Raw genomic sequence first — 26,779 nt, 5'->3', positions numbered from 1 at the left:
CAACTCCAGCTTTGCCAGGGTCTGAGTGGGGAGACCTGTCAGTGGGTCAGAAGACATCGGAAGGCACCTGTTGTCACAAGTGCAGCTTTGACAACTCCAGGAAAAAGGCAGCGAATAATTTGGAACCCTGTATGTAGTTCCACCTAAAGAAAATAAAGACAAGGAAACATATTTTCTCCAACATGAAGAAGGAAAAGCAACCAACCATGGCCACCAAAAAATTGTATGTATTATAAACCCACTCAATTTAAAGTATTTAGCATGCTTCTGAGATCTTAGGACCAAAGTCACTTGGTAAATCCAAGAGGAGAATGGCATCATTATTAAGAAGATGAGATCACCAGATATGTTTTTACACACCTGCAATCCCAGCATTTGGAAAACAGAGGCAAGAGGATCACTGCAACCTCAAAGCCAGTTTGGCCTATATACAGCTTTCCAGGCCAACCAGGGGTGCAGAACAAGATTCTGTCTCAGGACAGCAATCAAAAGAAGATGGAGGAAGAGGGGGGGAAGGAAGGGAAGGAGGGGATGAAAGAGGAGAAAGGAAAGAGGCAATTAATCTTGGACCCAACCAAAGAAATGCCCATTTTCTTTGTTTTTTGCTTTACTGCCTCCCACCTTGACCTCTTTGGGTGCTAGGATTCCTGGAGAGCACTGCCCCACCTGGCTTTCTTGGGTTTCTCAGAGTTTCTTTGACTTCTTATTCTTGACATGACAGGGATTGAAGAACCAAACATTTCTGTTTCTCACTCATTTGGAGGCTTATATAACCTGTCAATATGCTCATACCAAGCACTGCTAAATATCCTTTGTTGTGCTCCCCAGATCTGTATGTTGAAGCCCTAACTCGAAATGAGACAACATTGGAGGCAGGACCTTTCAATGAGAAGATGATTAAAATTAAGTGATGTCAGAGGATGTGCCATAGTCCCATGGTGCTGGTGAATTTACAGGGGAAGAAATGCCAGAGCCCCTTGCTCGCCTGCAGACAGGACCGATCCCTTCTTCCTCCTTACTGCTTCTCTCTCCTCTTAGTTCTAGTTCTACCACATGAGGACATGCAAGGAAGGCAGTAGTCTGAGACCAGTTGTGGTAGTTTGAAAGAAAATGCCCCACAAAGGAGAGGCACTAACAGGAGGTGTGGCTGTGTTGGAGTAGGTTTGGCATTGTTGGAAGAAGTGTGTCACTGTGGGGGTGGGCTTTGAGGTCTCCTGTGCTCAAGCTACACCCAGTGACACAATTCACTTCCTGTTGCCTGCAGATCAAGATACAGAACTCTCAGCTCCTTCTCCGGCACCATTTGCCTGCCTGTGTGCTTCCATGTTCCACCATAATGATAATGGAATAAGCTTCTGAAACTGTAAGACAGCTTCAATTAAATGTTCTTCTTTATAAGAGTTGCCATGGTCATGGTGTCTCTTCACAGCAACAGAAGCCCTTAGTAAGACATCAGGCTTAACCTGGTGTTCCCAGCCTAAGGAAATGTGGGGAGAAGCCTCAGGTCTTTAAGCCACCAGGTCTGTTATTGTCCAGTCTTACACAAGGCTAGCAGACAGGCCCACAGGGAGCTCTCACCTTCACAGGGTCTGCTCACCTGTTAATCTTCTCATTCTGAGAGTGTTCTCCGTCATCCACAGCCCCCAACGGGAGCATCATTACACTCTTTTGTGTAATAGCCTGGAATAACTTAGCAATTGGAATGGTTGACCCATCCTGGATCATGTCAGGATCTACCCCAAACACTGAAACACAGGAAAAGGAGGCACTAGAATAAATCACAGCAAGATACCTATCACTTTTCAAGACAGGGTTTCTTTGTGTAGCCTTGGTTATCCTGGAACTCACTCTATAGACCAGGCTAGCCTGGAACTCACAGACATGCACCTGCCTCTGCCTCCTAAGTGCTGGGATTAAAGGCCTAGTTTAACAATGATACATTTTATCTACTAATCTTTTAAGACTTTTCCTGGGAAGAGGTGAAAAGAAACATTTACTCACTCTAGTCAAGGCACCAACAAACCAAAGAAAAACAATTCCACCCAGCTCTAGCTTGGTATCCCAATGAGTTTAATTGGTGTTAGATGCAAGAGCATGGACAAGTTGCAGGTAGCTACACCACCAAAAAAACCCTCTCCTTACACCAGGAATTGTTAACCATTAAATCTACTCATGGAGGAGCATGGCCTCTTAAATCCACTGTGAAGACTTCCTGTTGGCTGCCTTCTGATGTAATTCCTCCTTTTACTGGTTATGTGAGCTGAAATATCCCATCATTCCTCCCCTACTATGATGGACTAAACCCTCTGAAACTGTGAGACAAAAAAAAATCCATTCCTTCTCAAGTTGTTTCTTCCAGGTACTTTTTATGGTCATGAAAAAAATAACTAACATAGTTCTCTTTCACAAATTACTCCGTCTCTGTAAGTCTTCATTTCCTCTGTAAACTGGAGAAGGCTGTTGTGATGACTACAGGCAATGCTAGGGAAGTAACATCCTGTGCTACTGTACCCTGGGTATACATCTTAACGGTCAGCTTGACTAAAGGCAAACTGCAGGGCACGCCTTTAAAGGGCATTCTTAACAGGTCATTTGAGGTGGGAAGACTCACCCTAAACTCGGATGGCACCTTCTGGTGTCAGCTCAGCTTGGATGAAGGGGACAGAAGATCGGATTTTTTTTTTTTTTTTTTTTTTGCCTGCTTGCCTTCCTTCCTGCTGGCAAGTTCATCAACACCACTGCTTTAGCTTTCCTTCGCTAGTACCAGAACCCAGCCCTTTGGGCTTCCAGTGTGACGACCTGTAGCTCTCCAGGAATCTTCCAGGCCTTAAGCACCAGGTTAGCACCCAGCCTTAGGAACTGAGCAGCTAGTGGGTTCTTGACCTCTCCGATGTGAGGCAGCCATTGTTGGAATGCCCAGACTCTGTCATGAAAGGCAGCCAAGTAAATCCCCTTTTAATATATACTCATTCTATTGGTTCTGCCCCTCTAGATAACTAATGCACCTTGGATAAGGAGGACAGTTGATATTTGAGACTTAAAAGTGTCTTGGCCCTGATGCAAACAGGTGAATCACAGTATCTGTAAGGCCCACCTGTTTTGATGGCTCTTTTTGCTGCGAGATACTGAGTATCATTGATGTTCGCAGTCCAAGGTTGGAGTCCTAGTACCATGGACACAGTCATCTTGTTGAAACTGTTTCTTTTGGCGAACACAGCTTCCAGATGTTGCTTCACCTAGAAGGTGACACTGTCAATAACACTGGACTTTGCTCATTCAGTGTGTATGGTCTTTCATCCAGAAACTAGAGGAAAGCCTGACCTGATGAATTGGAGCATTGTGAGCCTTTAGTTAATGCCACTAGGTCTGTAACAATGAACAGGGGCTTCCAAGGCTCTGGGCATTGTCCAGAGGGCAAAATGCACTCTAGTTAACCTTTACCCCTTGAACCTGCACAGTCCCTGATCCATAGTGGTATCTAAGTGGTGTTTGCTGGAAATTATGAAGCATAATCCAAATAAAGGTGCTCAGTAGCAGTGTCTTTGGTTTTTGATCTCTAAGAGACATAGGGGAGACATTATACATTCTGGGAAATTCTGGAAAGTGGGAGCAATTCCATTTTAAGAGCCTGTAGCACTCCTTCCTAATGACTGCTGAGGAAATCCTCTCAGGAGGCTCCAGGCTCCAACACATAGCTTTCATTCATTCTTTCAGCTAGCATTAATCAGCACCAAGGTGCTGAGGATATAGCTGCAAAAAAAGAAAGAGAGAGAGAGAGAGAGAGAGAGAGAGAGAGAGAGAGAGAAGGCATGAGGAAGTTCCTGCCCTTGTGGACTGTGTATCTGTAAGGTAAAACAGTGGTGTTTCCAAAAGGGAAGGAATCAGCAGGAGAGGACAGAAGGAAGAGGGAAGGACAGAAGGAAGAGGGAAGGAGACATTTAGAATGTAACTAGAACACAATACAAGGACAACAGATCCTGGGGAGGGTATGGAGGTATTTCCTCAGCCCTCTCTAAGAGTCTACTTCCTGTTAAACCTACTCTAGGTGAATTAATAATGGGCTGATAACTGAGAAAGATAACTCCTTCCAGATAGTACTTTCCTCACAATTGCTGCTTTCCACACGCTGGTTTCAAACATCCTGACATAACAAATGACTGGACTTGAGCTTTTCCAGCTCCAGCCAAGTGTAGTCAGCCCTACTCCATCCCCATGTAAAACCAATCTAGCCTTTGTAGCTAACATCTAATTTTTAAAAATTTCCCCATCATTGCAACTCCAAGTGGCTATTTTTCTGACTTCTGGGATTGGGGAAAGAGATTTGCACTGAGTAAGGTTGATGCTGGCTTCTTGACATTTGTTCCACTCTTTTGTGCTGGGAAAAAAAATGAAGCTTCAGTAATAACCACAGAATCGCTCCATTTGCCATGGGGTACGGGGCTCAGAAATGGTACTGCTGGACCTAGTGACAACAGACACTTGTTACCTGTTTTTCCACCACAGACAGATTCATGTGAGGGACTAGGCGGATTGAAAATTTTCCTATGACTCGGCCGGGGATGACTGTTTTAGTTCCAGGCTCATCAAACGCACCCTCAATGCCATGGATAGAGAGAGATGGATACCTCCATAGGTGCATCAGGAGTTCCTCCTAAATCATGCAAAGAACGTATGACTAAAGCTCAGTTGAGGGCTACATGCAGTGCTTGCCTCGCATGCACAAAGCCCCGGATCTGGGGCTGGGGGCAGATGCCTTTGTCCCAGCATTTGGGAGGTAGAGATAACAAAATCAGGAATTCCACATTGTCCTTGGTTCCTTAGTGAGTATGAGACCAGCCTCAGCTAGAAGAGATCCTGTCTCAAAAACAAAACAGAACAAACAAGGAAAATGAGCCAGGCGTGTTTGCTCATGCCTTTAATCCCAGCACAGAGGCTCTGTGAGTTCAAGGCCAGCCAGCCTAGTCTACACAGATTCAGGCCAGCCAGGGACACATAGTGAGACCTTGTCTCAAAGCAAATAAATAGAAAGACAAATAAATAAATAAATGGAATAAAAGGATTAGGGATAGATAGCTCAAGAGTAGAGCACTTGCTTAGGATGCACAAAGCCCTTGGGCTATTCCCCTAGCACTGCAAATCAAATAGATCTCAGCTGAATTAAATTGCTCAGATCTCCAACATCTGTGTACCTGAGACCCACTCATGACAAATTACTTAGCATCAAGTTAGCTGGGTCTGGACTAATAATAGAGGCAGGACATGAGGCTTCCTGTCTTCTGCTGACTTCAGCTGCCTGGTGCTGCTGTCCTGCCCAGAACTTCTTCCTGTCTGAGCAGCTGCTTCAGAAATCCAGTCAGAACCAATAGGATGACTCGGTGGGTACAAGCACTTGCCACAGAAGCCTGGCAACCCGAGTTTGATCCCTAGAACACAGGTAAAACAGTCAGATGGGGAGGGACACATCTGTAATCCCAGCACTTCTATAAGAATACAGGCAGAGATAGCTCATAGGCTAGCTTGGAGTATGCAGAGTGGCAGAACCAACAAGAAAATCCTACCTCAGCAAGATAGAGAAGAGAACCGACTCCTGAAACTTGCTCTCTGGCTCCACATGTGTCACACACAATATAATAATAATAACAATAGTAATAATAATAATAATAATAACAATAACAAAATGACTTAAAAAGAAACTGGATCCAATTATAAATTTCTAGCCAGGGTTATACACTGATAACGAATGTAGCAAATTTCATTCCTCAGAAATCCCTAAACAAACCCTCAGTATTTGAGCCAATTTCTTTCTTGTGTATTTTCACAAACTTAGTCCGAGGGAAGAAATACAGTCACACAGAAAGCCGTACCACTTATCATCACAGGTTTGCCTTCTCTGGGCAGTGCCTGGGGAATCAACCACAGTTACCAATATCTGAGCAGGAAAGCATTTTTTAAAAGAAAAAAAGATTTTCTATTAGTTTAGTGTGTGTGTGTGTGTGTGTGTGTGTGTGTGTGTGTGTGTGTAGGGTGAGTTGTACGCATGTGAATGTGGCACAATGCCTAAAAAGGCAAGAATAGAAGAATAGCGTGTCAGATCCCTGAGAAGTAGAGTTACAGGTGGTTGTGAGCTGTCCAACTGAAAACTGAACTCAGGTCCTCTGCAAGAGCAATCCATGCTCTTAACCATTAAGTTATCCCTTCAGCCCACAGCAGGCAAAGTATTCAACAACAAAAAAAAAAAAAATGAAAAAGAAAATGAACAAAAACTTAAAATTCTTCAGGAATTTCTGCTATGAGTTCTAAGTTTCTTCACAGCACAGAGAAAGGAATGCTCTGGCTTGTCCATAGGCCCTGAATGGTAACGCCTGAGAAAGAGAATGATTACAGGTGTTGGAGCCAGTGTCTCAGATAGTGGCTCCCAATCTTTGACTATTCAGAAAGTTCAGCTCCCTGACAGGAAGTGGAATGGGATTTAAATTAATAAAGTGCTGTGGAAAGACCACTGTTGACTGCGTCATTATTCATGATTAGATGCCTGAAGCCTGCACAGACTGCTCCCGAAAGTGGATCAAAATTTGCCCGGGATTTAATCTTTGCCTGGTGTTCTGAGATGCACAGATCAACAGCGTGGTGCCGCTTAGACCCTGGGAAAACAAGATTTGGGAGCAGCAATCCTCTTTCAGATCGTGTATGCATTTAAGATTATACCTTGGTATCAAACAGAAATTTCTCAACTTGGCTGCTCTTCTGGTATTCTTCCATGTCCAGATCAATGTTTCTATACATTGTTTTTTCCTCCTCTGTAAGAGGGGCCATTTGATCATAGATTCCAGGAATCAGGATGTGGCCTGATGAATCTACCAGGCTGCCTACAAAACAGATACAGAAATTACAAGTGTGCCAATGCTGTGCTCCTAGAGCCAAGCCAGATAAGACTCTCCTCTCTGGCAAGACACTCATGACTGCCACTGTCCCCTGGCCAGAATCAGTGGCAAGCAATTCCCTTTACCCAAGAGATTATGGTACCAAGAAGGAAGTGGACACAAGGCAGGCTCAGCTCCAAGGGCGGAGCTGAGACACAGGTCCGCAAATAGTTAAGTTTTCAGCTATCCTATACCTTTTATTTCACAAGTAAGCCTCCTGTTTACATTTTATCTTATCCTGAGTTAAGAAGTAATAGGTATAAATTATTAAATAGTTGAAATATATGCACATATTTTACATATGCATACATACAAACTTGCACAAGAAAGTGAAACTTCTCAAAATATTTTTCACGTTACACACACACACACTCACACACTCAAAGAAAATACATATCAAAGGCAAATTACAATCAGGAAGTTCATTGCTATAACTCACACTAAATCAATCTGGCTGGGGACATTTATTTAAGGTAAGGCATTTCATAAGTGTGTGTTCTGTGTTATTAATATGGTTAGAATTTGACATTACCAGGATAGGAACTTTATACTCTGAATCACTCTGTTTTACAATTATTAAGTCAGGAGTGCTATGACTGTCATCCTAGCACTAGGCTGAGGCAGGAGAATGGTTAGCAAGGCTTTATGTCAGTGTCATTAATTACAAAGCACTTGTGAAGACAAGTGGACACTGACGCCTTAACACTGCATGTAAACACACCCTCCACTCTATGTGTAAACACACCCTCTGCTCTAAGTGCTGGGATACCAGAAGATGCCTGCCACCTTCAGTTACTAAGACACCATCTCTAACAAAGTAATAGCCTTGTGGGGATGTATCAACAGGTTCTTCTATTATATGTAGACACAATGAAAGTCAATAAATGCTTAACAAAGTCTATCAAAGGACAGCAGTTTCCCAGAAAACCATCATAGGAAACCAATTTTGAAATGCAAGTGTGTCAAGGCAGCAGAATGTATAGGAAGGTGTCAGTGCTCTGTGTTTCATCAGCTCCTCCTTTGACCATCTCCTGTCCACAGAGCTTCCCCAAATCTTTTGTCCTTCTATGCCTGAACTATATGATAGTATTGAAAGTCATTGTGCTTCCAGTCCTGAGTTACACAAACCCATTGTTAGCCCGGTGAACTGCACTGTGTGTCAGTATGGTTCAAACCCATGAATCCTCTTCAAGTCTAAAAATACAGAGGTATTGAGGGGTGGGGATGACTCAGTTGAAACAGGTTTAGTATACAAGCATGAAGATCTAAGTCCAGGTCTCCAGCACCCACATAGAAACCAGATACATATGGCAACCCACTTACATTCCCAGCCATCAAGAGGAGGAGACAGGGGCTCCCCAGGACAAGGTGACTAGTGACAATAGCTGAGTTGAAGAGCTCTGAGTACAACAAGAGACACTAGCTCAGTGAGTCAAGAGCAGTCAAGTAAGACAGCTGATGTTAGTTTCTGGTACACACACACACACACACACACACACACACACACACACACACACACACACACCCCTCACATGGACAAACATGAATACGTACACGTACATATACCTCCCACATACATATGTAGTAGATAGCTAGCTGTCAGATAGATAGATAGATGGATAGCAGATAGATAGATAGATAGATAGATAGATAGATAGATAGATAGATAGATAAAGGATTGGTTGGGTCTGGCTATTCCAAAAACAAAAACATCACCAACAATACAATCACAAAAATCTCCCTTCAGCATGCATCCCTATGCTTTTACCCACAGTCTCCAAGGACATATTGGAGAAAATGTGTGACATGAGTCCTGTTCATAATTTTAGCCAGAAATCCATGAAGTCAAGGAGTATCAAGAAGTCCTCTGAAGAGGAATAGCCACACAGGAGGAGGAGGAGCCAATGAGATCTTATGGCCAGGCTGGGTAGCTGATCTTGGGAGGTTTCGTGTAGAAGATGGAAATCATCTTGTGTTGAAACCTTTTACAGAACTGGGCAGGACTTTTATTGTCCTAGTGCTTTTGACAAATGGACTTGAGTACTTCAAGCATCAAAATCAGACTAACCCAAGGATGCTGGACAGTGGTGTGTTCCTATTGTGAGGATGGTAGCAACCCAGATGTCCTTAATGGGCCATGCTGGGGTTTGAGCATTACTAGCTTTCTTGGCACACACTTCTTCTCAAAATTGTAATATTAGCTCTACACAGCTGTCTTATCCACTACCAGGCTGGGAGAAATGCCAGTGAGCATACATGTTGACTAAGGAAAGATGTTCTATCCATCTTCTCTTCCCTTGTAGTTCACTCACTGTGAAATCTGATTAGAAAGAGCCATGGGGTTGCCTCCAGGGTCTGGGGAATTTTAATTTCTGCTGTTCAGAAGTAACTTCATTAGGTTCTTTATCACTGGTACATTTGCTCCATCATGAGGATCCTGCCTCCCTGTCCGATCTCTTCCAGTGGACTCAGTGATCCTGGGAACACAAAACCACTTTGGAAAGTGCACGGAAGCCCCCACTGGAGACATAATTGCTCCTAGGAACACCTTAGATCCCAGTATCTGAGGGACTAAGACAGGAGGATTGCTATGAGTTCCAGGCCAGCCTGGCCTACAGCATAACATCTGGTCTATGAAAAATAAATAAATGTTTGATGATGATAAAAGGAAGGAAAAATTAGTCCGGTGAAAAGATCAACTATCCTTGCTCCAAAATACTAAGTTGAATATTATCTGAATTCTTTAAAAGAAAAAAAGGCTTGTTGTGTTCTTTCTGAAAATGTCAAGCATGAGATACAGACTGAGTATATTAATATTTTAGAAAAAAATGTAAGGCCACTGAAGAATATATATATATATAATATATATATATATTAGATTAGTAAATAGATATAAAGATAATAGATAGATGAAAGGTAGGTAGATAGATAATAAGTAGGTAGGTAACTAAAATGTAGACTGATTTTTACTGTTTAGTTTTAATTTTGGAGGAAATTCTATAGCTAAGATGCCGAGGAAGACCTTGAGAAGACCCTCCAATGTATAGCATCTGTGTGTTCATTTGGTCCCGTGGCCCTTGAGCCCCAGATGAATACACAGATGCTATATTAATTATGAAATTGTTGGTCGATTACTAGGGCTTCTTATTGGCTATCTCTGTCTTAATTATTAATCCATTTCTATAAATCTATATATTTTCACAAGGCTGTAGCTTACCCGATAATGGCATGGTGTTACTCCTCTGGCAGCATCGTGACTCTGCCTGCCTACACCTCCCAGAATTCTCCTCCTCTCCTAGTCCTGCCTATTTTACTACCACATTGGCCATTGATCCCAAGAGTGTTTTATTCATCAGCCAATAAGAGAAACATATACAAAAGGACTCTCCATCTTTCCATCATCCGTGACCTTGTAGGCTGTTTATATTCTGTCTGGTACTTCAAAGGCCAAGGGGGTATACATGCAGTTTTTGACAATTTTTCTGCCCCAAAAGAAAACAGTGTTAAACCTCCATAAAAAGCATAGTGCCAGATGCTGTACCAGGGGTGGTTGCACATACCTTTAATTCAAGGACTCAGAAGGCCCAGGCTGGCACATCTTCATGAGTTCAAGGTCAGCCTGGTCTACATAGGAAGTTTCAGGCCCAGTAAAAACTGAATAGTGAGATCCTAATTCAAAAAATTAAAATCAGGGCACAGTGGCATGTGGTTATAATCACAGCACTGGGGATGCAGAGGCAACAGGATCCCTGTCACTTGTTGCCTGGTCAGTCTAGACTACTTGGTAAGCTTTGGATTGCAGTGTCTCAAAAATTAAAGTGGACAACAGCTGAGGAATGAGTAATGACACCCAAGATTGCTCTCGGGCCACCACATGCATGCCCACACACATACACACATGTGCACCAACATTAACACACACACATACACACATTTGTGCATCTACACATATTCATGTCTACAAAATGAACAACTTTTTAAAGAAATAAGTAGAAAATAAATAAAAAGCAGAGTTTCAGTTCATGAAAAGAGATAATACATAACATAGGCTTAATTATAAGCCTAGAGAACACACGAGTGAGAGGAAAAAAGGCTAAGGATATAGTTTTTCTTATAGTACAAATTTTTTCAGAACCGATTCAGAAACCAGAGGAATAGAGGCCAAGGAGACTAAATAGAACTGACGTTCACAAAAGGAAGTAGAAATATTACCTAGAAGAGCAACCAAATCAGCCATTGGTTCGTTAAGGATGCCACCAAAGGTCCCAGAATGAAAATCTTGTTCTCTACACTTAACCTGTAAAGTAGATAAAAGAGTAGTGATTTTCCTACTGTCGTGGTTCCTATGCCAGATGGTATCCTTCAGGACTCAGGTGGGTGACTTCCAGATCCAACCTAACATCTCATGTCTCTCAGTCACATGATTTGCGACTCTACCCTTTTCTGTTTTAAACTGACTTCATTCCCCAACTGTACCACCAATATAATTCTATCCAAGATGACCAGATATCCCTTGGCTGAATTATTGCTGTTCACATAGCTGGCTTGTTGCTGGCTTTGCTCCATGTTCTAGTTGTGACTCTTACAGCTATACCCATGGCCATCATTTTGCTGCTTATAAACTTTCTTCATCTACCCAGCAGGGAGGAAAAGAGGCCAACAGCAAAACAAGATGCTCCACCATTTTTATTCAATCTACTTGATACCTTCTCAAGAGAGACTAATTCCTTCCCTGGGCACAAGATCTCCTCCCTGCCCACCTCAGGCCTCTGTTCTCCTCAGGGTCTCCTGGCACTCTTCTTTCCCTTGTTTTGGGAAGGTTCTCAGAGAATCTATGCTCCTTCACAGCCATGACTCCATCTCTCCTTCACAACCAAGTTGACATTCCAACTTCTGGCTACCTATTTTCCCAGCATTCCCATATCATCTCTCTCACTACCTGTGTCTCTTTACAGTAAGCTCCCTGGAAGCTGAGGCTGATTTACTCAGTCCTTTGTCTATGGGACTCACATGTTGTTTCTTTTTTATTTTTTCTTCTCCTCTCCACTCCTCTCCCACCTCCTCCTTACTCTCTGCCCCCCCCCTCTCTCATGTCTTTCCCTCCCTCCCACCTGAAGTGCTGAGATGGAACCTGGAGCCCCATACAGACTAGACAACCAAATGCTTCTCTGTGAACTGTATCCCCGTCATTGCTTTTCAACTGATAAAATGCAGATGTAAAAATAATTACAAAGATGCATTGTAGGGGACAGTGTAAGCTACACCTGCTAGAAGCTGTCTATAGGTGTGCCCAACCACGCCCATCAGGGCGTGGTCAAGATGATGTCAGGGTGAAGAGGGATAGGGTTTAAGGGGACAGACAAGGTACATGGGGACTCCTCTCTGGCCTCTCTGACTTGCTGCCCCTGGCATGCTCTGGCTTGTGTTTGGCTAGCGTTTATCTAATAAAAGATATCTTAACCTTACAGATTATATATCTTCTCTTTATAATGCATGATATTTCTATCTGGTTCATAACATTTAAGTCTCATAAATGTCTGGGTTTGTGTCCTTCCATCACATCAACTAGTAAATCTACAGCCTGTTATGAGAGACACCCAGGAGGGACTTTATTATAAGTTGTGTGTACTATCATAGGTTGCCTATATTACTGAAAACTATTTGAAAGGAGGAATAATCTTTGGGTAGAGTAAGGAGATCCCACCAATTTTTGAGATGGAAAACTAAGGCCCAAAGATAAAGACATCTGCACAAGGCTGTGAGTCACAGAATGATGCCTCTGATGCCTTCAGCATCTATTTCCTTTTGACCATAGCACTAGGGTCCCCTGCCACCAAGGCCTGCAGGCATACAATCAGAAAGGTTACAAAATGCTAGCCTAGCATCTGACCAAGTAGCCATCTTGGTAGGGCAATATTCCTGCTTTCAGAGCCCATACCCACAGTTCCGAAAGAAATGTCCAGGACTCAAGCATATTTACTCTAAGATTTCAGGGGTTTGTGAAACACATCTCCAAGCCCCAAGACTTCTGTGACCACCCAGGCTGTGAACCCCTGTGAGAGCTGCCTGATTTCCTCTCTCTTTAAGGTCCTCAATAATTCCTCCATCCCATCCACAGCCCCAATCTCCCTCCACAGGTAGAGCCTGCCAATACCTCCACCATGAAGTAGCAGTTCCCACGGGTTCCAAAAGTGAGCGCAGGCTTCTTCTGGCTGATCCACAGGTTGTCTGAAATCACAATGTAGTCCACACTAGAGAAGAAGTGGTCCTTTTCTCTTCTGACCAGCTCTTCCAGGGCAACAGATCCAGCCTCCTCCATCCCTTCCAGGATGAACTTGACGTTCACAGGAAGATCCTGGAATAACAACAGAACGAGGAGCCTGTACGATATGATCAAGCAAGGTTTTATTTATAAGCTTGTATTTAATAAAGATACATTCATCATCTATATTCAACATGTGGATTGTTTACCATGGAAGCAGCTCTGTTTACAGCAGCAGAGGAGAAACAAAGGTAAGGACAGCTGATAGATCCTATGTGGCCCTATGATGTAATGCTAGGGCAGAATTGGGAGCAGAGATCCTAAAGACAGCAGCACCCATGCCTCAAGGCTTGACCGTGCTTCAAATAGTTGGGGTGGAAGAATGGGATAGTAAGGGACAGTGTGATGGTATATTAGTTATGATTTAATAAAGATTGCCTGAATATCATAATGCAAAGCCAGCCTCACTAGTTAGCTATAGAAGCTAGGAAGTAGTGGCACACACCTTTAATCCCAGGACTCAGGATGGATCTCTGTGAGTTCACATCACCCAGGGGTATACGAGAATGAATCTTTCTAAAAGATTAACAACAGAGCTCACACCTTTAATCCCAGCCCTAGAGAGCTTTATAAAAGACAATAGCCCAGTGTCTCAGGCTGCATTCTGAGATTTAGTCTCCAGCCACGTTGAGGAGAGGCAGCAGTCTGAGGCTTGGTGGAGAGTTCGTGGAGACAGGATCACCCCTTTCAGCCTCAGGCAGAGGTAAGAGCTACTGGCTGACTACTTTGCTTCTCTGACTCTCAGCTTGAACCCCAGTATTGATCTCTGGGTCATTTATGATTTGTGCTACAATTAGGGCAACATCTCTGGGTTTTTATTTTTCATGTTACAGAACAGGACAGAGATATCTTTCTCCCTAAAAGGAACTGTGTGTGTGTGTGTGTGTGTGTGTGTGTGTGTGTGTGTGTGTGTGTGTGTGTGTGTGTGTACACAGGTGCATATGTGGGCACATGCATGTGGAGGCCAGAGGTCTATGTCTAATGTGTTCCTAAGTTATTCTCGCCTTAATTGTTGAGACAAGGCCTCTCATTGAATCTGGCTTCACTGGCTGGCCAGAGAGTTGGGGGATCTTCCTGTCCCCAGCGTTGGGGCTACCTGACCCAGCATGAACACCTGACCTTTCACAGAAGTCCTTTGGACTTGAACCTGGGTCATCATGCCTGCATGGCAAGTACTTTACTCACTGGACCATCTCCCCAGTTCACCTAAAAGGCACTTTGGAAGAAAGGTTACTCAATTACAAATTGCTCTTTGGTTCCCATAATTCTGATCATGATAAATGAGAACGTTTTCCTTTGAAAGATTGCTGAGCCTCAGGGTAAGTTTTCTTTCAAGAACATTATTTTTCAATTTCATTCAACCTGCCTTTTGAGTTACTGAGAGGCTTTGATTGTGAGCAAAATGGATCTTATGCCTTTCTCTATGTAAGAAGGACATGGAGAACTCCTTTAAAATTCTGATCTTTTTGTCTGGCTAATTTGTTGATCTTTGAGAGCCACGGTGAGAAATTGGAATTTTTCTCCTGGAGCACAGAGCCGGCTTTAGAGAACTCTAACCATTACTTGCTAAGAAGCCATGTGGTAATCAGCCTGGAGAATGAGTGGATCCGGGTTACCATGCAGCAGACAGACTTGTCCAGAATTAGAAGAGCCCTGGGCCTTAGAAACAGGTGACCTTTGGTCACCCATTTGGATGAAGGCATTTGGGAGTAAGGGTCAGCTCCGTGGAACAGACTGCCCTTCAGTGTAACCAAAGCTGAAGCTCCAAATCATCACAGTCAAGATGTCCTTTAGCAACAGCTGATGAGCACACGATTGCTGAGACATAGCTGGAAAGCTAAAGAAATTTTCATCAAATTATATTTCATAAGATGTAAACCAAGGCTAGCTACACGCTCAGTAGGGAAGGGCACTTGCCGTCAAGTCTGACAACCTGAAGTCTCCATGGCTCACATAGTAGAAGGAAAGAAGCATCTTGCAAGTTGTTCTTTGACATTCTTGGCACATGTGCTCCCTCTCTGTACTTGCTCTTTTACACACACACACACACACACACACACACACACACACACACACACACACACGACTTTTTTAAAAAATTTTAAAAAAAAAAGATGTGAACCAATTTGATAGCTACTTAGTGTGGGGCCAACAGCCAAAGTCTGCATTTAGTCGCTGCTGCAGCTCAGGGTACCTGTGACAATCCAGGATGAACTGTGTCACTTTCCAGTGGCTCATTTCTCTGAGATGTAACACCAGCATTAATGGATGCCCTGCCTCCTTAGTGAGATGATGTGCCTAGGGGACCTGCGTTTGAGTTCTCTGAGAGCAAAAAGGAAGAAACCAGGGTGAAAGAAGGAAGACAGTCTGGGGGGTCACTACAAGATATGTGCCGTTGTCTCTCGGTATTTATTTGCGTGGATGGTGTCTCTCCATGCAGTCCAGGCTGATCTGGTGCTCACAGCCTCTTGCTTCAGCCTCCCAAGGGCTTTGCACATCTGGCATGAAACTATTTCTTCATCTGATTTTTGTCCACAAGCCTGTGTGATAGAAGTTCTCATTCCTGACGCACAGGTAAGGGAAATGAGGTTCAGGGAGGTTAAAAGATGTGTCCAGGACAGCACTGGCTATTTCTTATTTGTTTGTGATTATATAATGTTCAAGCTAAACTTAAAAAGCAAAGCAGGTTGTGGCCTTTATATAGTCATTTCCTTATAAATATTGGTTGTCACACATAGCGAGGGAGGGAGGAAAGGAAGGGAGGAAGGGAGAGGAGAAGGAGGGGAAAGAACAGAGGGTAATGGAATGGAACTAAATAGAACTGGAAGAGGTAAGAAATGGGGCAAAGGGAAAGAAGTGGACGGGAAAGAAAGAAAACAGAGGAAGGCAGAGAGGAGAAGGGCAGGAAAGGGGAGAGAAAGAAAGCAGGGAGGAGGGCGGAGGGGAGGAAGGAGGGAGAGAGGGAGGGAGGGAGAGAAGGAAGTAGGAAAGGCAGTGCTCGGGGCCTGTTGAAGTAAACCAGTTCCCTGCCTGAGGTAGGGCCTGGCCCAGCACCTCCTCATTTACTGAGCTGGTGTTTCCCAGTGCAATGAAGGGTTGAATCCAAGGGTTACTTCCCATCTCATCTGAGTATGTCCCAGGAGAAAATAAACTCTTGAGAGAGAAGCCCCTGGTATCCTGATGAAATACTCTGGTCTGGTTGATTGCTTAGCGTTTGGGAGAAGGAACCATTTGCGGTCTAAGCCTGGAAGCTGGGCAGGGTGGCATGCTCCTTGCTGTCTCTGATTGAGTTGCAAAGGAGGAGGGATCTTCCTCCTATGCCGGTGCTGGTATCCCAATGAATGGAATCAAAGGCCAGGTTCCATACTTCAGGCCGGATAAGCTATTTATGGACAACATGAAAGTTCCTAGTAAAACAGTGCTTGAGCCTGGCTTCCAAAACTCAATGTGTCCATTTGAATAGAATAGAATCTGAGGTCTACATGGGTCAAACAAACCACTTGCCCATAGCCACACAGCAGATTCTGTTCTCTTTGCAAATCTAAGTACAGGAGAGAAATGACTGCACAATAATGATCTCAGACAGCCAGGAAGAGTAGACAGCCTCCTCAAAGCACCTCCCCTGCCTTGCTTCCATAACTGTATAAGGACACCTATGGGCAAATAGCCTATCTTAGGCAAAATGTCTAGTGGACTCAGGCAGAGGCTCAGGGAACAGAGTTTTCTGTCCAGTTCATCACATGTGTATCACTCTCAACTAAGCCATGTCTATGGTAATGAAGAAGTGAAGGTTAAAAAGATGAGACAAGGTAGAGTTCTCGAAAGCACAGCCCATAGACACTTCAGTCTCATTGGCTTTGGCATGTTCTAGGCCATGATGCATATGTGTGCATGCATGTGCAAATCCCGTCAACCATGTATACTTATGTGGAGAGCAGAGGTCAACTAAAATCTTTTCTTCCAGTGCTCTCCCTCCACCTTATTTCTTGAAAGAGTCTTTCACTGAACTGTTAACCAAAGCTGGCTGGCCAGCAAACTCCCAGGATCTGCCTGTCTCCAGGACCCTAGTTCTGTAATTGCAGACATGGGTCAGCTTACCCAGAATTTTACAATGGGTGCTGGGGATCTGAATTCAAGTCTCAGTACCCACTGAACCATCTCCCCAGCACTGTACCCTGGGTTTTTTGTTCATTTGTTGGTGTGTGAATGTGTGTGTGTGCGCGCGTGCGTGCGTGCGTGCGTGCGTGCGTGCGTGCGTGCGTGCGTGCGTGTGTGTGTGTGTGTGTGTGTGTGTGTGTGTGTGTGTACACGCGCTCATGAGTGTAAAAATCAGAGAGCAGCTTGAAGGAGTTAGTTCTCTCTTTCCACTATGTAGGTCCCAGGGATCAAAATCAGGCTTGGCAGCATAAGCTTTCACTTGTTGAGCCAGCACACCAGCCCCATGCTCTGTTTTTAATGTGGTTGACATTGCAGGCTGGAATCCATGCTCCCAGGATCTTTGCTCTCTGGCTGGCTTGCGCTGAGTAGGTTCCCTGAGTTTCCCAAGCTTCTACTTTTCTCTCTAACATGGTTGTGACAATAAAATCACTCAAGACTGTGGAGTAACCCTGTGCAGTGTCCTGAGGACAGGGTAAGGAACTCAAAGTGTGCTGTTATAGCTGGCCACCTACCTGCTTCAGAGCTCTGAAGGTACCCACAGCATTAATCCAAGCCAAGACAGGGCCTTTGTTGTCTGTTGCACCTCTTCCATATAACTTTCCTTTAAAAACAAAAGAAGAACATTTCAAAGTAATATACATCTGCCAAGTTACATGAGTTATAGGAACTCAACTTTTGAGATAAAAGAAAATCCATATCTGGGTTAGAAATTTCTACAAAGCCAAATGACTGGATTTTGAGATTAGCTAACTAATATGAGTTACAATGTTGCTGACCAAAACCCAGACTATCTGGGGCAATTTTTAGTCCTGTTGAAACCCATTTGTTTGCCATCCCTGTATCTGACCTCAATATCCTTGTAACCTCCAAAGCTTTGAGGATATGTGCTGAGTAGACACATAAGTTCTGCCAATCAAAAAACAAAGCATGTCATTAGATGGCATCTCCTAAAAACATTTTAAAATTGTTTAAATTTTATATGTGTGGATATTGTTTTTCCAGCTTGTATGTCAGCACACCACTTGTATTCCAGGAGCCCACAAAGGCCAGGAGAGGGTATTGGATCAGCTAGACCTGGAGATACAAATGATCATGAACTGCCATAAGGGCTGAGAATCAAACCTAGATCCTCTGGAATAGCAGCCATGCTCTCAACCACTAAAAGCCATCTCTCCAGCCCACAAAATGAACCATCTTATTCCCTTTTAGGTGAGAGCTGTCTTTGGATTAACAGCTAAAATGATGTTTAATGAGTAAGACTTTAAATGCCTGTAATACAGCATTTGGCATTGGGTAGGTAAAGGCAAGAAGATCAGCTCAAGTTCAACAATTGAATATATAGCAAGTTCAAGGCCAGACTGGGCAGCTTGAGGCACTGTCTCAAAAACAAAAGCAAAACAAGCAAAAGAAATGCCGAGCATCATTTCTTCTATAGAAACAGGACTATCAACACCAGTCATATAAAACAAGCTAGTCTAAACACACACACATCTCACTAGTCTTGAAGAACTTCGCTATTTTGTCCAAGTCCCTTGACAGTGCCAATGCTTTGTTGCTGGACAGCACACAGCATATTCTCTTATGCTGAGACTTTTCTAATGGAAGAATAATGAAATAGAGATGCCTGTATATCTCTCTATTAACCTTTCTTCACAAAATACAAATTAGATCTGTTAAATGAAAAGCTGTGATCTAGACAACTGTTCCTATTGGTCAAGAACTCCATCCCCTAGGGTCATGAAAATACCAAGTTCACATAGTTTCTTCCACAAATGGAAGGAAATGAACGTCATTGACATGAAAACAGGACTTCTTTCAGTTCCTTCCATCTCTTTTCCTTCTCTCCCGTGAGTGCCTGTGTGTGTGTGTGTGTGTGTGTGTGTGTGTGTGTGTGTGTGTGTGTATGTGTGTGTGTGTGTGTGAACCTCTTTTTTTTTTTTACTTTTTCTTTTGAGACATGGTCTCAGTCAGTTGCTCAGGCTTGCCTCAAATGCATTTTTATAACACAGGTTTGGCTTAAAATTGTGATCCTTTCCCTAGTCTCCTGAGAAGCTGCGTAAAGTCCTGCACCACCAGACCTAGCCCTACTCTTTCTCAATCATAACTAAAGACCTGGGACAGTCTTTGACTTTGTGCCCAAGCCCAAGCACCATCTAGGAATCAGCTGACACTGACCATCCACCTCTGTGAGTGTGTAGGGGTCCGTGAGCCACCCGTCATCCTTTTGAGCTGGCTGAACATCCAGGTGCCCATAGAAGCACACGGTAGGCTTCTTAGGATCATTTCCCAGCCCAGCCAATATGATGGGAGGAATGGGAAGACACTGACCATCAGGCATCTGTGGGACAATGGATCACAATATTAAAAACAAACAAACAGGGAAACCCATTCTCAGTTCTTCCAGAACATTTGGAACAAGAACCTGGTCTACTTTATGCTTGAGTCCCTGTAAAGCCTACATCATTTTTTCTAAGCATCTCTTTCTCCATCTCTAAGGTGCACACAATGGCTGGCTATGGGGATGCATGACCTTAATTCCAGGACTGAAGAACTGAGGCAGGCAAATCTGTATGCATTTGAACCAGCCTAGTCTGCAGAGTCAGTTCTAAGCCAGCCAAAGCTACTTGGTGAGACTCTCTCTCAAATAAATAAACCCACAAATAGACTTTGGGGAGCCCCTTTTGAGGGCCTTACCCTGCCTGGGGAGTGGAAGGGGGATGGCAAGGGGCAGGTGGGATGTTGGGGGGAGGGGAGGGAGAGGGAGAAGGGATTGACATGTAAAGCAAGCTTGTTCCTAATTTGAACTAATAAAATAAAAAAAATAAACCCACAAAAATAAACCAAAATGTATACAGTGGTACACTTTTAATAACTATATGAAACATCATTGGAATTAGGATTGTCAATAATTATCAGATATACAATGCCAAATAATACAGTTCTTTGCACATATTCCTCAGGAACTCAGACCTCGAATGGCTTAATTAAGGCAGCAGATTTTCCAAATCATGGAAATCTTTGGCCATTCTGAAATCCCCAGTGGTAAAGCAGGAGACACTGGATGCTTCCATGCAGATCTGGACCCATGGTAGAATGGCAGTTGTAAGCAATGGCTCTGTGCTGGCTGGCTTTATGTTAGCTTGACACAACTAGAGCCATCTGAAAGGAGGGAACTTCAATTGAGAAAATGTTCCCAGCCGTAGGGCATTTTCTTAATTAGTGATTGGTGAGAGAGGGCACAGCCCATTGTGGATGGTGCCAATCCTGGGCTATTGGTTCTGGGTTCTATAAGAAAGCATGCTGAGAAAGCCCTTGGAGAACAAGCCAGTAAGCAGTATCCTTCCATGGCCTCTGCATAAGCTCCTGCCTCCAGGATCCCACTCTGAGTTCCTGCCCTGACTTCCTTTGATGATGAACAGTGCTGTGGAAGGGTATGCCAAACAAACCCTTTCCTTTCCAGTTTGTTTTTGGGTTTAGTGGTTGATCATAGCCATAGAAACCCTAACTAGGACTTGGGGATTGAGGTGAGGCTCTGAGTAAGTCCCTTTCTTTCTTTCTTTCTTTCTTTCTTTCTTTCTTTCTTTCTTTCTTTTTTCTTTCTTTCTTTCTTTTTTTTTTGAGACAGGGTTTCTCTGTGTAGCTTTGGAGCCTATCCTGGCACTCGCTCTGGAGACCAGGCTGGCCTCGAACTCACAGAGATCCGCCTCCCTCTGCCTCCCAAGTGCTGGGATTAAAGGCGTATGCCACCAACACCCGGCCGAGTAAGTCTGTTTCTTAACATCACCTATGGAAGGCATGGCTGACGACCACAGATGTGGAGGTTCCTGAGCTGGAAGGAGACACCTCCCCCGCCCCCGTACCTGTTGAGAACCCAAGTCCACAGAATCCACCCTAGCTCCCAGGTGCCGGAGCTTGTCTGCAGCCAGGGCCATCATCCTGAAGAGCTCCTGTCTGAGATGAGGCATAGGCTGTACAGAGTCACTCTCAATAGCCACCCATTCCTTCAGGCTCTGTGAAGAAAGACAATGAGGGGGTTATCTTGGCAGGGCACAGGAGCCCAAGTCCCTTGGGTAGGACTTTGGTTCATGAAACATTATAGATTAGTTTAATACCACAGTGACATTCAAAAGCACGAGGTGCAAACAAGGCCGTATTTCAGTTGTAAAGCTTGCTTTGCAAGTGTGAGAATTCAAGTTCAATTCTTCAGAGACGACTTTGCAAAACATAATCTGGACATTGTAGTACAGGCTTGTAATCCTAGAATAGGTAAGGCAGAGACAGGTAGGTTGCTGGGGCTCCATGGCCATCCAGCTGAGCCAACTTGGTAAGTCAGTAAGACTCTGGTTTTAAAACGGACAAAACAAAAATTAACAAGTGGACAGCACCTGAGGAAAACATACAGTGTTGATCTTTGGTTTACAGACACACACTTGATGGGTGAGTTGGGGATTTAACTTAAAAAACTGGTGATCAGAAGCATCTAATAACAAAGATGAGGTGTGATGAGTTGAGGGAATAGTGAATCCATCCCCACATTTCATCCTCTAGATGGCACAGCCAGGACTCGAATTCATCACTGTGTGAGTTTAGTTATTCAACCTGCCTCAGCCTATGGCCTCACAGGCCTTTGGCAATTCCTTAACATTTCAGGCTCAAATTCCCAGCTGTAAAGGAGAAAAGGGGGGCTGGACAGATGGCTCACTCGTTAAGAACAATTACTGCTCCTGCAGATGACCCAGGATTAGCTCCCAGCACCCTCATGGTGCCTCACAATCATAACTGCAGATCAGGGGCTCTAGTGCCCTCTTCTGGCCTCTGAGGGTTTCTGCACACAGATGGTGTACACAAATTCACATAGGTGTACACACACACAAATAGATAAATTAATTGATACACATAGAAATAAAAGGGGATAAATTAATAACTTTTTAAAAGGAGAGAGTGGCCAGGCATTGGTGGCACACACCTTTAACCCCAGCACTCAGGAGGCAGAGGCAGGCGGATCTCTGTGAGTTCGAGGCCAGCCTGGTCTCCAGAGCGAGTGCCAGGATAGGCTCCAAAGCTACATAGAGAAACCCTGTCTCAAAAAACCAAAAAAAAAAAAAATGAGAGAGTGTTTCCTCATTCCAGGAGACACAGGGCCTCTATGTTATAGAACTTAGTAGTAAGCATTCATTAAGCGTGCCCCCAGTAGAGTAATTCATAATCATTACTCATGGTCCAGGGTTGGAATCTGAATTGCTGACAGCAAAACTTTTTGTTTTGGTACTATGTAACCAGAATGGCTTAGAACTTGTAAGAATTCTCTTATCTCTGCTTGCCAGGTGCTGGAATTACAGGTGTGCACCACCATGCCTGGCAGAACACCATCGTATTTAATGGATAGGTGATCTTGGCTCTGCTTCTTTAGTTTGATTTCTCTTTCCTGCTTATAGCATATAAATTTTTATCATAAGGGAATTTAATTAGGGAGTATTAAGTTTTACATTTTTCATCTGGAGTTTGTAGGGCAGGTACTACTGACACTCACCTCCCAGAGCCAATGGGATGCTTAAGGAGGCCTGGAAGAGGGATGCTTTGTCTGAAAGCCCACACCCACACTCAGCTCCTGTGACACACAGTCTCTCAAATGACTCCAGAGATTCCACTTGAATTCCAGAAATCCAAGAGTTCTTTCTGTCAGGTTAGCATTGCAGGAAGGATCACATGGAGCTCATGTTTAGGAGCATTGGCCTGGGGAGTCAACTTAACACAAAGGCTTCGCCTCTGTTTGCATGACCCAAACATTGGAGCAGTGTGGTGATAGTATGTAGAGCATGAAGTCTAGTGAGACCCAAAGGAGGGGCCCTGGAGGCACCACACAGTGTGGAGGTCAAGCCCAGTGGTGCATGCCTGTAATCCTCGCTCCTGAGAGGCAGTGAAAGGAGGGACAGGGCCATCCTGTACTAGGTATTAAGTTTCAGCCTGGCCTGGGCTATGTATGACTCTGTCTCACAAAAGCAAAACACCCAAATCAGTGCAGAGAAGGCTGTTATTATGGGCCCAGATGCCCACAGAGAGAACAAGGGAGCCAGTGGTGAAGGAGAGGACAGCTGTCCAGTGAGACATATGGACCTACACCTTCTCCCCTACTAGTCCCCTCTCTGCTGCAAAAGCCACTCTGTACTCTTCTTTGTTTCACCTGCCCATATGTCCATCCCACATGCTGGGAACCAGGCTAGTGTTAGGAATACAGCCAAGGACTATCAGTGTTGGCAGTGAAGTATAAAATGTTCTCTTGTTCCATCTGGGCATCTCTGGGAACCAGGGAATTACTGTCAGTGGATTACATGATGGACTAGAATAATCAATCACATGCTGTTGTGGAATATTATCTTAAAATATGCTATGGCATATTTGTTTAAGGATGCAAAGATGTGTTGCACTCTTTTAGAGAGAAACCATGATTAGAAGTACCAAGCAGGCGTGGGCAGAGTTACATAACAAGAGTTTAAGGAGGGAGGAGTACACGAGGCTCTCTTTCACCTGGCTGAGCTGACTGGGAAGCATTTCTGGGTCTGTCCTGCTCAGGTGCAAACCTAGTCACTGACTCCCTTGCATGAGTACTTTTCCCCAATAAACTACTGGTTATCAACTAATTTCTAACTCTTTCACCTGTGTTACTTTGCCTGTCCAAAACACCTGATTGGTCTAATAAAGAGCTGAACAGCCAACAGCGAGGCAGGAGAAAGGATAGGTGGGGCTGCTAGGCAAAGAGAATAAATAGAAGAAGAGAAGAAGTAGAAGTGAAAAAAGGAGAAGAGGGGGACACCAGTGGCCAACTACCCAGCTGCACAACCAGCCATGGAGAAAGAAGGAAAGAGAGTTAGATAGAATAGAGAAAAGTAAAAGACCAGAGGCAAAATGTAGATGGGATAATTTAAGGCAAGTTCCATAGAAATAAACCGAGCTAAGGCCAGGCATTCATAAGTAAGAATACGTATCCATGTATTTATTTGGGAGCTTGGTGACAGGCCCCCAAGATTAAAAAAACAAAAAACTACAATGAACTCCATAGAGGTGCTGTGAACACCTACTATGTCAGATGTGCCAGGATGGATAGTATCTTTCTAGAAGTTTGGGCCAAGGGTCTCTGCCACAAAGATTTGAGTACTGATATTTTAACCTAATAAGAAGCCACCATTATTTTTTGCCACCATTATTTTTAATGGAATCATATCATCAGGCACAAAAACCCCCACATCTCCCAGAAAATTGAATCCACCAAATTCTGAAGGGAGGAACCAGAGCATCACATGGGGCTTCTCTTACCTGCACGAACTCATCCTGGTGGAGGTCTATGTACTGGAAAACCTTCTCTAGCAGCCCCGAGGGTGGAGAAGATGAGGAGAGCATTCTTTGCTCCAGCAGCAGCAGCAGCAGCAGCAGCAGCAGCAGCAGCAGCAGCAGCAGCAGCAGCAGCGCCAAAACAGATGAAGCCTGTGATCGATAACAATTAAAACAATGCCAGCATTGGACTTCTGACCTTTCAAATGTTTCATAAACCTGCTACCCAGTACTACGGCTCCAGTCAGTTGGACTAAAGTGACCAGAGACAGTTGGACCAGAAGTGAGTACCTGCTCACATCATTCCCCACACGCCTCCTTCTCAAAACAAATGGTTTTTCAAATAAATATATGTACATGCATATACTTTTTAAAGATTAAATTTTAACTTAATTTAAACGTTTTTATGTGCATGGGTGTTTTTCCTACATATCTGGTCATGCACCATGTACATGCCTGGCACCATGGAGGCGAAAGGAGAACACTGGATATCCAGAGACTAGGGTTGCAAATGGTTGAGGTCTTGCATGTGCTTGCTGGGAAATGAACCTTGGTCCTTTGGAATATTGCTCTTAACTACTGAGAAATTGCTCTAGAATCTACATTTTCTTTGAGAACTTAACACTTGAATACTTCATCTACTTTATTCCCTCCCCTCCCTGGCTGCCATGCTCCCCCCACTCTTCCTGGCAAATTCATAATGTTTTCTTCTTTAATTATTATCGATACACACACACACACACACACACACACACACACACACACACACACACACACACACACGTCTTAGTGACTTTTATAGTGCTGAGAAAAACACAATGACTAAGGCAACTTATAAAACAACAAAGCATTTAATTTAATTTGGGGGTTCATGGTTCCAAAGTCTGTGACAGTTGTGGCAGGTAGGCAAGGTGCTGGAACAGTAGCTGAGAGCTTACATCTGATCCATAAGCAGGATCAGAGCGGGAGGGAGAGCGGGAGAGAGCTGAGAATGCCATGGGCTTCTGAAACCTCAAAGCCCATCCTTGTGACACACCTTCTCCAGCAAGGGCATACCTCCCAATCCTTCCCAAACAGTTCTACCAACTCAGTGGTTTTCAACCTGTGGGTTGCAAACTCTTTGAGGGTGAATGGCCCTTCACAGGGGTAGCATACAACCATTGGAAAACACAGATATTTGCATTACAATTCATACAGTAGCCAAATTACAGCTATGAAGTAGCAAATAAAATAATTTCATCGTTGGGGATCATGGAAATATGAGGAATTAAAGGGCTGCAGTATGATTGAGAGCCATTGGCACCAACTGTTTTCAAATATGTGAGCCTATGGGGGCTATTCTAATTCAAACCACCATAGCTACATACACACATGTATGTATAACCCACTGAGTCCATTTAGCCATTGTTCATATGTGCACAATCTGAGGCTGAACATACGGGTTGGGGCAACCTATGTAGGATCTTGTTTCTGGAGGAAGCAGACGCCGCCCCCCCAGCAGCCACTTGTAGCTCTTCATCTATGGGAAGGACCTTGTTGAACTTTCCCCATGTCACTTGTTGTGCTTGTCTTATTCAAGCGCCCATATTGTTGAGAGTTTCTGGGTGAATTGTCCCTGTCAGATTTTGGGGACACTATCTAGTAGCAGGCACCCTACTCTCCTGGCTCAGACAGTCTTCCTTTCCTTCCTCTTCCTTGGTGTTTTCTAGGGAAGAGGGGTACATTGTAGATGCATTGTAGAGGGATACATTGTAGGTGCATCAGTTGGGGTTTGACACCCCACCATCACTTATTCTTGGATTTTGACTAGCTGTGGATCTCTTTAATAGTCTTTATCTGTTACAAAAAAGGAAACTTTGTTGAGACTGGAGAGCTAGATCAGCAGTTAAAAACACTATAACATATCTGCTCTTGCAAGGGCCTCGGTTTGATCCCCAGCACCACAAGGTGGCTCACAACTGTCTGTGCCTCCAGTTCCAGGGGATCTGGCACCCTTACACAGACATACATGCAGGCAAAGCACCAATACCCATTAAAGAAAAACCTTGAAAAA

General features: G+C 44.0%; 1 protein-coding gene across 1 annotated transcript; it reads right to left on the bottom strand.

Annotated features, from left to right (window-relative positions):
- On the bottom strand, positions 1 to 24,822 carry Cndp1 (carnosine dipeptidase 1; the record flags this gene model as incomplete). The annotated part of the gene is made up of 11 exons (XM_035438746.1): positions 1 to 143; positions 1,598 to 1,745; positions 3,095 to 3,236; positions 4,487 to 4,651; positions 6,706 to 6,866; positions 11,133 to 11,217; positions 13,075 to 13,275; positions 17,913 to 18,001; positions 19,576 to 19,738; positions 21,261 to 21,410; positions 24,712 to 24,822. Coding segments are annotated over 11 exons (1,485 nt in total), but the record flags the coding sequence as incomplete, so codon positions are not given.
- Between the last annotated feature and the right edge of the window lie 1,957 nt (positions 24,823 to 26,779).

This window comes from Cricetulus griseus, chromosome 2 (assembly GCF_003668045.3).
Source record: "Cricetulus griseus strain 17A/GY chromosome 2, alternate assembly CriGri-PICRH-1.0, whole genome shotgun sequence".
Classification (NCBI taxonomy): domain Eukaryota; kingdom Metazoa; phylum Chordata; class Mammalia; order Rodentia; family Cricetidae; genus Cricetulus; species Cricetulus griseus.
Note: the sequence above shows the minus strand (reverse complement) of the source record. Positions and strands in the feature narration are given on the sequence as shown.